Here is a 12,155-nt window from a genome sequence, read left to right on the forward strand (position 1 = left end):
GTAAAGCCACTCTGTCTGACGCTAGAAGATAACAGATTTTAAAAAAATTTTTTTAAATGATACTTAAGATATGCTGCGTTTTTAATTCTTCCTAAATGAATTAAAGTTGTTTAACATTCTCAATTTTAATTTCTAAAAAGATGAACATTAATAGCTCAACTCACGTAAACTCAATGAGGACTTCTTTTTAATTTTAGAGGCAGGGTCTCACTCTATCACTGAGACTGGAGTGCAGCGGTACGGAGCTCACTGCAGCCTCAACCTCTTGGGTTCAAGCAATCCTCCCGCCTCAGCCTCCCAAACAACTGGGACTAGAGGCACACACCACCAAATCTGGCTAATTTTTACTATTTTGTACAGATGGGGGCTCCCTATGTTGCTCAGGCTGGGCTTGAACTCCTAGTCTCAAGTGATCCTCCCACCTTGGCCTCCCAAAGTGCTGGGATTACAGGCACAAGCCACCACGCCCAGCCTCAACAAGGACTTTAAGGGGTCCTGACAGCAAGAAGTCAAAAAAACTGCTCTAGGGTGAGGACATAAAACTCCACCTGGAGAGATCCACGGGGGGGACTGTGGCGCCCCAGCAGACAGCCACGGCAGCAAGGCCCAAGGGCTGCCAGCCCCATCACCACTGGTGGCCGTGCAGGAATAACCTGTGGGGCCAAAGCCCCACCCACCAGCCCACAGATGTGGGAAAGGTGATGAGTCCTCATTCCGGGCCCAGAAGTTCCAGGGTTGATGACTCAGCAAGAGGTCAGCAAGACCCACCCACAGCCAAGCCAGGGGCTGCTGAGCCATGCCCAAGATCAGAGACATGCGCGTTTGGTGCAGCGCCTGACACCTGACCCTGGTGGCTGACCATGCGGCCTGCCTGCCAGTCATGGGCGTGGGATGCACACCACACCCTGGCCGCGCTGCCCCTGCCAGGGGCAGAAGCGGGGACCATGAAGTCGTGTGTTCTGCTGTGAGCATCAACCAGAGCAGAGCCGCTCAGGAGGGCACACGGTGCTGCAGGCCTAGCATGTCACACGCAGAGCCGAGGCCGCCCGCCGGGAAGCCCACCACTGGCGGGGAGCGCAGCCTGCGCACAGAATGATGCCCTCACGGTCATACTCCCCACAGAACCCTGCAGGGGTTCATTTTATTCTATACTGTTATCTTTCTTAACATTAAAAACTTGGCTACCAGTGACACTGATTATTTCTTTTAACCCACAATATCCACAAGATGGTTGCCAAATTGTGAGAGCAATGTGCGCACTCCTGAGCGCACTCTGAGGTCTCCTTGCTGGTCCCGTCCTCAGATGGTCCCCCGTGCCCAAATGAGCTCAAAGGCTTTGCTGGCACAGCTCTTCAGCTCGGAGGCGATCCAGGCGACACACAGCCAGGCTCACCGGTTCTGCTCACAGAGGCTTCCCTCCCTGCCCTTTACCTGCTCCACTGATACAGGAGCTGAGTCACATGCACTCCTGCTGGCTAAATGTGACACAGCCCATTCATCAAAATATCATTACAGACGACAATCAACTGAAAAATATTAAATAAATAAAAACCCACAAGTCTGTGGAACCATGAGGGGGAGGAGGCAAAGGCAGCCCTTCTGAGACAAGGCACCAGGGAGCCAGGGCTCCCTCCACAGGCCTGCATGGCGAGTACCCTCCCTCACCTCCACAGGTCTCAGCTCAATGGCACCTTCTCAAAGAGGCCTTCTAGAGCCCCTATTCAAACAGCTCTCTCCTGCGCACCCCATCCCACACCTCCTTACTCCCGTCCCCCTCGGCTCTCCCGTGCACCCCCTCCAGGCACCCCATCCCACACCTCCTTACTCCCGTCACCCTTGGCTCTCCCGCGCACCCCCTCCAGGCACTCCATCCCATGTCTCCTTACTCCCGTCACCCTTGGCTCTCTGGCACACCCACTCCAGGCACTCCATCCCACACCTCCTTACTCCAGTGCCCCTCGGAACTCCCGCGCACTCCCTCCAGGCACCGCATCCCACACCTCCTTACTCCCGTCCCCCTCGGCAGTGGGGAAGCTGCCCAGGGGTGGCCCCTGTTGCCTCTGTTAATGCGTGTCCCGAGCGCTCAGAGCAGGCTGCACGCATGCGGGTCTCCAACAGGAATCTCACTCAACCCAGATTCTCAGGCCCACACTCTTGTGTTTCATGACACCGCTGCTATGACAAATGGTCCTGTCACATGTGGCACAAAGAACACGGCACGCAGCAGAAGGGCAGACATGCTGGGAGGAGGAACCCAGAGCAGCCTCCCATGTAGAGGGCCGGACGCAGACTGTGGGGAGAGGCCAGGGCTGTGCATGACAAACTCAACACAGACAAGCCATGCTCACACCAGCAGCTTTCAACCCACACCCAAGCTAATTTTATGCTCCCTGGGCTCACGCCCAGGCCTGGCCCCAGGCTCAGGCATCCGGCTCCTCGGGGCCACCTGGCACCATCAGGCCTTTCCATGGGCTGAGGACAAATCCCAGCAAAGCAGGAGTTCGGAGCTTCCGCAGACGGTGCAGGCCAAACCCCAGGACAACAGCCCCACGTGGGCTCCTGAGACTCTGCTGCTGTGGGGATAGGGTCTGCCAGCCCACGGCCTGCACAGCCACCATGTCTGGAGGGGAAGAGGCGCTGCTGAAAGGGTGCTTGGAAGAAAAGTCCCCCAGCCCTGCAAAGGTCACAGGCAAAAGAGAAACAGCATGGTGCCTCTGTGCTTTCCAACCCTCCAGCTCGCCTGCTTTCTGCAGGGAAAAGCTGAATACCTTTGTGGGAGCTCTTCTTTGCCTCCCTGCCTGCCACAGCAAAATGCTCGATGACACAGACCAAAATCACCACCAGACAGGGCAAAAAACAGGAGCTGTGGCACTTAGCTCCCTCACGTTAGCCCCGGGACATCTGCAAACAACTGCAGGGATGAATGAACAGACATTCCAGCCCAGGGAGCTTCAAAGAGAAGAGAGCCAGGGACAGCAATGCGAGTGTGGCCACAGTCCACGGGCCAAGCAATGCCACAGATCACACGTGGCCCGGAAGCCCTGCCCACCATCTCCTTCTTTTCCCTTTAAGCTTCCACATTTCATGTTTTTACCAATTGTTTCTACTTCCGCTGAACACCAATGGGTGTGCCCCAGCCAGGAGATATCCTGTGCAGAGAAAAAACAAACACAGTGAAGGCAAAGAATGGGAGGCCCTTCTGGCCAAGACAGACGGGAACAGCACACGCCCTTCCCTTCCAGACAGGTCTAGCACTGGCAGGAGGCTACACACACACAAATCACCACGGAGAAACAAAGGCCACGGCCCTGCGGCTCCCAACCAGCACTCAGTGGCCCTAACAAAAGTTGCAGTGGGCCCTGAAGTTTCTAACTCACACCACTGTGTGGACAAAGGAAACACTGGGGTGACAGCGGCATAGCACGGGGGTCCTCCCTCACAGTGGCCTCCACGCCCCTCTTACCATACCGCATGACCACAGCAGAGACCATGGCTTACTCCGGAGAGGGGGTCTGCTGGTGCACCACACCCCTGTTCCATCTGACAGCAGCACTTGGCAGGCAGACCCTAGTGTGGCTGGCTTTCCCAAGGCTGGGAAGAGGCCTTCACACGTCAGGACACAAGAGTGGCACCTGGTGGTGGCAACACTAAAGCAAAGACCAGAAGTGGGGGCTGCACTGTCTCAGATACACTCACGATGAGAAACGCAGTCCTGCTGTTTACCAGCCCCTGACCCGCGGACGCCGCCTGCAGCTCCCCTGGGGGGCTCACCCCCAGCTTCAGGGACACGTGTGCAAGGGTTCCTAGGGGGTTTATGGGGAGGCTCCTTCTAAAAAGGGCTCCATTATCCACGACCACTGCTTTTTTTTTTTTTTTACTCTGTCACCCGGGCTGGAGTGCAGTGGCGCGATCTCCGCTCACTGCACCCTCCACGTCCCAGGTTCAAGTGATTTTCCTGCCTCAGCCTTCCGAGCAGCTGGGATTACAGGCAGGCGCCACCAGGCCCGGCTAATTTTTTGTATTTTTAGTAGAGATGGGGTTTCACTGTGTTAGCCAGGATGGTCTCAGTCTCCTGACCTCGTGATCTGCCCGCCCCGGCCTCTCAAAGCGCTGGGACTACAGGCGTGAGCCACTGTGCCTGACCGACCACTGCTCTTTTTAAGGGGAATTTGGAAACAGGAGGAGGTGATGGAGAACTTTTTTTTGAAAAAGAGGACTCTGAATGCAACACCACCCTAGGTAAACACCTCTGAAACCCAGGCCTAAGAGCTCCCCGGTGGAGCCCTGATGGAAAGAGGCTATTCCTGAAACCAGACCTTCCAGGGCTGCCTGCTGGAGATACAGAGGCCCTGGGCCACGGCTTCTCTGCTCATGCCTCTGCATGTGCTGCTGCCTCTTCCTGGGCCACCTCCTTCCTCCTTTCCTCTTGGAAAAGCCCTTCATACCTGCTCTAACCGAGCCCCCTGCTTTCGGCTGCACTCACCCACTCAATTCTCCTGTGGCCTGTGGCCCTTCTCTACCAGCCTGAGAGCTCTAGGAAAGCGGGAATGGCTGTGTCTCCATCTCTGGACCTTCACCCCATCACAGAGCCTGGTACACCACAGCCCATGAACTCAGGAACCTGGGGCCCCCGGCTAAGAGGCCCAGCTCACTGTCCTAAAAGTCACGGTCACAAACCGTGGATCAGTGGTGGAAGAAGAGTGGCAGGTGCACATCTCCACAGGACGGAATCGCACTTGGTGATGAAGAGGACAGAGCTGCAGACACACGCAACGCCATGGACGGACGTTCGCAACACTGCGCCGCGTGGGCCAGGCACACAGCCCGTGTATTGGATTCCATTCACATGAGTCAGTTCATCCACACAGATGGCAGGAGACTGGTGGCCGCCTCGGGGCTGAAGGTGGGGATGGGGAGCAGTACCAACGGACATGAGGCTTCTCTGGGGCACGATGGCAAAGTTCTCAAATTAAACTGTGGTGATGATTACTCGGCCCTGTAATTTTACTAAAAATTATTTAATTGTAAACTTAAGTTAACTTTATGGTATGTAAATTGTACCTCAATGAGGCTGCTAAAAGAACTCTAGAGATTCAAGCAAGTTCAGCCTGGGTGTCCTCATAATCGGAATCAATTGTCAACCTACCAGTAACATCCTCCCATGCAGCAAAGAAAAGAAAGAAGAAAAACAAAGTTGTCAATACTCCATTCACATTCCTGCAGAGACACACCCTCACGAGATTTTATCTGTTAGAGAGGAGGACACCTGAAGGCAGCTGGGAGCGCCAAGTTAGTAAGCACAAGCTAGCGGCCTCGGAGAGGCCCTCCCCACTCACCTGCAGTCTGTCTTCAATCAGAGCTGAGTTAGTAAGCACAGGCCGGCGGCCTCGGAGAGGCCCTCTCCACTCACCTGCAGTCTGTCTTCAATCACCAGCACTGTGGTGCCACAGCCCTGGCCCGCTAACCCACAGCTCACCTGCTGCTTGGAGGGTGACCAGGACACTGGTGTCAAGGCATCATGCAGCCTCAGAAGGAGCAAGGAGAGCCCCAAGGAAGCATGCCAGAGATGTGTGCCCCCTGCCCCGGCTGTGGCCAGCTGGTGAAGCTGCCTGCAGGAGAGGGGCCTTTCCCCGCAAACTCCACCACACTGGGCCCTATGCAGGGCCAGCGGGAGGGCAGTTACATTCCCATCAGTCAGGAGGGGAGGAAGTGTGTTTCCTCTCGTGTATTCCCGGATGCACAGCTGCTCCTGGGCTGTGCGTTCTGTTGGGGAACACTGACTGCACACACACCTTTTCACAAATGCCTGTTGTCAGTTAAAGACAAGACAAAAGTTTCTCCTAAACTCCAAACACTATGTGGTAGAGTTCCTCCCTCCGCTAGCCTCCACGGAAACCACCACAGCTCAAGCTTCTCCTCTCCACCTGCCTACAACTCAGTGGCGAGGGATGACGTCCTGTCACTGGCTGCCCAGAATGGAACAGAGCTTGTCTACAAAACGTGGAAACTTTTTCAAGTTACGAATTACTCTTCATAAAAGGAAGAAAGAGAGAGAAAAAAAAAAGTTTACCTTTACAGCTACTTCACCAGCAAACTCAAAGCAACGCCCAGCAAAGGAACCCTATGAGAAACGGACAGTGGAGAGCCACGCCTGCACACCTCCAGAAAAACCCCAGCCATGCTCATCACCACCAGTCCTGACGTGCTGGGCTCTGTTCCGGTTTCCCGAGCAGGTTTCCCTGCAGGGCCCCCCTTCCTCAGGAGCGCTGATGGTAAGGCTGCTAGAATGCTCAGCAGGCCAGGCTCTTAGCTCTTCTCCCAGTGACAAGGAAGACGTGGCTTTTCACTTGCACATCTACAGAACACTCTTCCGGTTCTAACGATGATCACAAGAGAACACAGCAGGCAAAGGCACTGTTTGCTGCTACCGTCGAGTCCACACTTTGTCATCTGAGATGAACTAATTCAAAGAAATCCTTTCTTTAAAAAAAAACTTCTAAGACAGCAGAGACCTGTATTCCAAACTAACTACTTCACTGACAATGAATGCTCTAAATTAATTAAAAATATCAAGAAATAGTCAAAAATAACAATTTCCCCAATCCCAGACTGACACCTAGTTGAAGGATTAACGGCCAACGAGAGCCCTGGCAATGACCACACAAAAGCTGCTCAGACAGAAGCAAGCTCCTCCACTCACTGCTGAGCTCTCTCCAGTGGCAGAGCCCGATTAAGCGAGCGAATGAGAGAGACCTGTGGGTCTCTGCGGCTCGCTCACTCTTCAGCTTTTACAACTTATAAACATGTGAAATGAGCAGAGAGACAGAGTAGCCCCTGGGCCCTCTCTGCTCTGCATCCTTGGATACCAGCTTAAAAACAGGCTCTGGAGGAAAAGCAGTACTTGACCACTGAACTGTACCACCTAAAACAGGAAGCACAGCCAGGCGCGGTGGCTCACGCCTGTAATCCTAGCACTTTGGGAGGCCAAGGCAGGTGGATCACCTGAGGTCAGGAGTTCAAGACCAGCCTAGCCAACAGGTGAAACCCCCATCTCTGCTAAAATACAAAAAAAATTAGCCGGGCGTGGTGGCAGGTGCCTGTAATTCCAGCAACTCGGGAGGCTGAGATGGGAGAATCGCTTGAACCCAGGAAACGGTGGTTGCAGTGAACCAGCCGAGATTGTGCCACTGCACTCCAGCCTGGGCGGCTGAGTGAGACTCCGTCTCAAAAAAAAAAAAAAAAAAAAAAGCAGCACATATTTAAGGAATTGTTAAAGAATTCATGATTCACAACATCCAACAGATTTAAAACCACGTATGCAAAGATAACTGCACTCCACCCTAATCCCACTTTTGAATCTCACTGCACTCTTGGAACTGCCCACTTTTACAGCCAGGCAGCGGCAGACACCCCTTCCCTGGCCAGGGCCCTCTAAGACAGCAGCTCCAAGGTCTTCGCCAGCCTTCCCCTGGCACCCAGACCCAGCCTAGGGCCCATGAGATGAGTGCACCACCGTCCTTCCCTGGAGGACTACTTGGTTACCGAAGTCTTAACAAGGGTCACAAGAATCTATCTGTCCCCCAGGCTGGGCATGGTGGCTCACGCCTGTAATCCCCACAGCTTAAGAGGCCAGGGCAGGTGGATCACTTGAAGTCAGGAGTTTGAGACCAGCCTGGCCAACACAGCGAAACCCCATCTCTACTAAAAACACAAAAATCAGTTGGGCTGGTGGTGCACGCCTGTGATACCAGCTACTTGGGAGGCTGAGGCAGGAGAATCACTTGTACCCAGGAGGCGGAAGTCGTGGTGAGCCGAGAACGTGCCACTGTACTCTGGCCTGGGCGACAGAGTGAGACTCCATCTCAAAAAAAAAAAAAAAATCAGTCCCCTGAAAGCCTAGTAGCAGTTAATTTCTGAATATTCACAATGATGACAGCAAAATCCACAAAGCAAAGACCTCAGTGAGTTTAAAAAGACTGACTGCTGGTCAGCTTCCAGGTACAAAGTACCTGCTACTTATGAATGTACACAGGCAATAATCACACATTCACAAAACGCAGTCAGCTGCCTCCGAGGGAACCCGCTGAATGGGCCGGTTCCACTGATACAAATCCCTGTAGGTTCAACTCACCCGCTCAAGAGTCTACTTCCCACTCCAAGGCCTGGGTGCTTCCAACGCAGTCCCTCCCAGTAAATGCAGAAAGCAAGCGCGCGCCTATGATTCAGAATAAAGCAAACACAGCTGTGTGGCCTCGATTGTCCGTGGGTTTCAGAGGTCTTGCACGAAACACCTCTCCACACTAACAGTAGCCAACATTTACCACATGCCAAGCGCTATGCTAAGCCTTTACCTTGGTCTCTCCCTCCACAACCATGCACTGCAAGTCGTGCAGTGTCCGCCTTATGGGTGATGTTTTAAAAGAAGGTGATTTAAAGAAAGAGGTGAAGTGACCACTTACACAGCTAATAAGCAGCAGGGCTGGAACAGCAGTGCTGCCTCCTCAAGAAGTCATGAGCCGGCGGGGCCTAGTGGCTCACACCTGTAATCCCAGCCACTTTGGGAGGCTGAGGCGGGCGGATCACGAGGTCAGGAGTTCAAGACCAACATGGCCAAGATGATGAAGCCCGCTCTCTACTAAAAATACAAAAATTAGGCGGGCATGGTGGCAGCAGCCTGTAATCCCAGTTACTCGGGAGGCTGAGGCAGGGAACTGCTGGAACCCAGGAGGCGGAGATCGCGCCACTGCACTCCAGCCTGGGCGACAGAGTGAGACTCTGCCTTAAAAAAAAAAAAAAAAAAAGCCATGAGGCCTCCCACCCCATGGCTGGTCCCCTGAGCCACCAGCACAGCTGCCCTGACCCCGGCACTCTGGCTCCAGGCTGATCCCCGCTGCACTGGGCACTTCTGCGGTCTCTCGATTCATCCCACGCTGCTTGTCTACCCTGGTCTCCCTGTCACTAGAGTCCACGCAATGCGATGCCAAGAACGGTTCTAATTCCTCTCCTTGGTTATCCTGACAACACCCCGCACCGCCCCCGCGCCCCCACGCCGCCCTTCGACTCCCAAGGGCCTGAGAGACACTGAAGCGAAATGCCCATCACGCCTTTCATCTCACTTTCCGAACTTCGGTGTCTACACAAGCCCTTCCACCGGCCAAAACCAAGGGCAACGGCTCCCCACTCCCACCCCAGGCCCCTGGAATGAGGACGCCGACTCTGGGCAGGCACCAGAGGGGTAGCTACAGGGACAGGCAGAGATGCGCAAGGACCACGCTGTCGGGTGAAAATGCCTGTCCTTATTGTCCTTACAAAGCAAAAAAGTTTTTTTTTTTTTTTTTTTTTTAAAAAAAACCACTTTAGCCAGAATAACTGCTGCGGGCAAAGCGGCGACGCTTTAGCTGCTGCACCGCTCCTCCGGTTTCCAGCAAGCTAAACACAGAAGCGGATGGGAGGGGAAGGCGGCCGCGGCTCCCCAGCTAAGAGCGAGCAGTTTCTCTGGCTTCCTTCCTACTCCACCCTCCTGCCCCGGCCGCCCGTGGACCGCAGCAAGATCTGCGCCTCGCCGGGACCCTCCGCGGTCCGCAGCCCGCAACAGCCAGTCCTGCTCCCCTCCCCGGCCACGGCCCCGCGGGGACCTCAGAAAACTGGGGGTCTTTCCCTTCTTTTTCCTTTTTCTTAAGGAACTTGTCTCTACCGGTATTCAAGTTACTTGGTCCAGAAGCGAGCCCCGCGCAAGGAGCGGAGCGGGCAGCCCAACCTGCGAGGCCCCGGCTCACCGACAGCCGGGCGCCCGGGGCGGCCGGGCCAGGCCTCTGACGGGACCAGAACCGGGCTGTCCCCGAGACGCCCGCCCCGGCCCGGCCCGGCCCGCCCAGGACAGGCGCGTCCGCTCCGCCCGGGCCCGATGCCCTTGAGCGGCGGTGCCCGCACCGAGCCCCGCAACCCACCCGCGCCCCGGCCGCCCCGCCCGGCGCCCGCCCGAGCCCGGCCCGGCCGCAGACTCACCCCATGAGCCAGTCCATGGCTGCGCGGGGCCGCCGCGCCCGCCGCCCGACGCGATCGGCCTCAGCCCCGGCGTCCGGAAGTAAACACTCGCCCGCCCGCTCTCTCGCACACGCGCCGCCCGCCGCCGCCGGAAGTGACGCGCCCGCGCGCCGCCTGCTGGGACGCGTAGTCCCGGCCTCGCACCCTGCGCTTCCTGCCCCGCGTGTGTTCCTGGCTCCATGGGCAGTCCCCGCGCACCCGGACTGTCTTCCCACTCCCCAGCTGTGCTCTCCCCCTTGGGCTCTCTCCGCGCTGTCCCCCACGCCCTGGAGGGTTACCTCCCGCCTTTGGCGCTCCCCTTGCTACAGGACGGTCCCTCGCACCCAGGCTGTCCTCTCCCTCCTTTGGCTCGCTCCTCGCTCCCTGCGCTGTCCCCGCTCGGTGGGCTGTGTATCACCTCGCTCTTGGCTGTCCCTCCCCCATCCCTGTCTCTCCCTTTGAGCCCCTGGGTGTCCCCATGTCCCCTGGGCATCTGACCTCCTGGCCACTCTGTCCCGGGCCCGGCCCACAGCAGTTACTCAGTGACTGCCTGTCAAAGGGCCGGATTCCCCATTCTTCCCCCCGGGAAGATGCTCGGAGGAGCTCAGAACCAGGACAGGGAGAACACAGAACTTGGGGGACAGCGGAGAGGGACTGCTTCCCCCGGCTGGATACAGGGCGGCCGGCGGGGCTGACCGTGGAGGGGGTGAAGTCGGCTGACCTGATGGGGTCACTTGTCTGAAACCCAGTGGCTGTGTCACTCCACCACGCTCGTCAGACAAGTGACTGCATCAGGAAAGCTGACCTCGCCCCCTCCAGGGTCAGCCCCGCCTGCCGCCCTGTTTTCAGCTGGGGGAAGCGCCCCCTCCCCGCTCTCCCCAGGTCCCCTCCTGCCACCTGGCCTCTCTTCAGGCTTGAGAATGCTTAGGTATCAGGCAGGGCTCTCAGTTGCCATCAAGAGAAAGGCTTAAGGTGAAAAGGAATTCATAACAGATCTGGGTAGCTCACGGCATTGCCCAGAAAGCTCGAGAACTTCTAAGACCATGCATCTGGGAACACCTCCAGTCACAGTGGCCTCTGTTCTTAGGCCCTTCTCTCCGGCTTCGCCCCACAGTTGAGACCAGCAAGTGAAACCTTTCAATCCCAGACCCCCACTGCTGCAGGAGGCTGTGTGAGGTGGTTATGGTCAGTGGAGTCAGAACAGAAGTCAGCCAGGGAGGCTTCCCGTCCGAATGAGAGGACGACGCCTCCGCAGGGAGGCGGTTTGACTTCTGCTTCTGCAGGGGCAGGAGGGCGGGAACCAGGTAATGGGACTGCCTTGGTGGGAGGCATTGACAGAAAACAAGGACCGAGAAGACAGGAAGAGCTTGGGACTTAGATGACTCCAAAAAGCAGCTGCACCAGCCATGGGGTGCCTTCTCCGGAGCTCTCCATATGCGGGAAATGCAGACCCGCCCTGGAATTTCTGCTGGTCACAGCCGAGCCTCTTCGTGCCTGATGTGTGAGCACAGAGCTGGGACAGTAAAGGCGTCACTGCTGCAACCACAGGGCGCCAGCGTCCGGGATCCCTGAGTGCTGGTGCTGGAGATGCCGCCGCCTCCGGCCAAGCGCTGCTGCTGCTGCTGCTAGCATGGGCCATGCATGCCGCTTCCTGTTCCAAGTTGAGCAGGTGCTGCTGACAGGGAAACTGAGGGAGTCTGTCTGCACCGCCGCTGGCAGCTTCTCCAATGCAAGGGAGACCCGGCCTCCTAAGGAGGGGTTTCTCCAGGAAGTTAATACGCTTAGACGGGGAAGAACGAAACGACCCACAACAGTGCCTCTATTTTGCTGCTTTGTACGAACACTGTTCTGCCCACACCTCCCCTTACCGCCCTCATAGTGCAGCCGAACCTTGTAGAGGTGAACCCCCACTTCCTCCAGGGCCTAGCCCACAGCTTATCAACAACGGCCAGGAGTCTGGGAGGCGTCCACTCCTGCTGCGTCGTTTTCCTGATTGTAAAGCTCGTGGGTGAACATTGCAAACTTAACCAGCAAAAACCACCGGAGATAACGTAGTGAGGAAAGACAAAGGAAAGAGGAGGAACATGCATTTAACACACAGCATCTCAGGAAGTAGGAAAAGACAGACACAT

General features: G+C 56.3%; 1 protein-coding gene across 2 annotated transcripts in view; it reads right to left on the minus strand.

The window, feature by feature from the left end:
• The window catches only part of MOB2 (MOB kinase activator 2), a 70,470-nt gene extending 60,347 nt beyond the window's left edge, over positions 1-10,123 (minus strand). For both annotated transcript variants that reach the window (XM_023183360.1, XM_023183358.1), the window contains exon 1: positions 10,006-10,123. In XM_023183360.1, coding sequence (XP_023039128.1) covers positions 10,006-10,022 — 17 coding nt within the window. In that variant the 5' untranslated portion in view covers positions 10,023-10,123. The remainder of the gene's footprint in view (positions 1-10,005) is intronic.
• Between the last annotated feature and the right edge of the window lie 2,032 nt (positions 10,124-12,155).

This window comes from Piliocolobus tephrosceles, chromosome 13 (assembly GCF_002776525.5).
Source record: "Piliocolobus tephrosceles isolate RC106 chromosome 13, ASM277652v3, whole genome shotgun sequence".
Lineage (NCBI taxonomy): Eukaryota > Metazoa > Chordata > Mammalia > Primates > Cercopithecidae > Piliocolobus > Piliocolobus tephrosceles.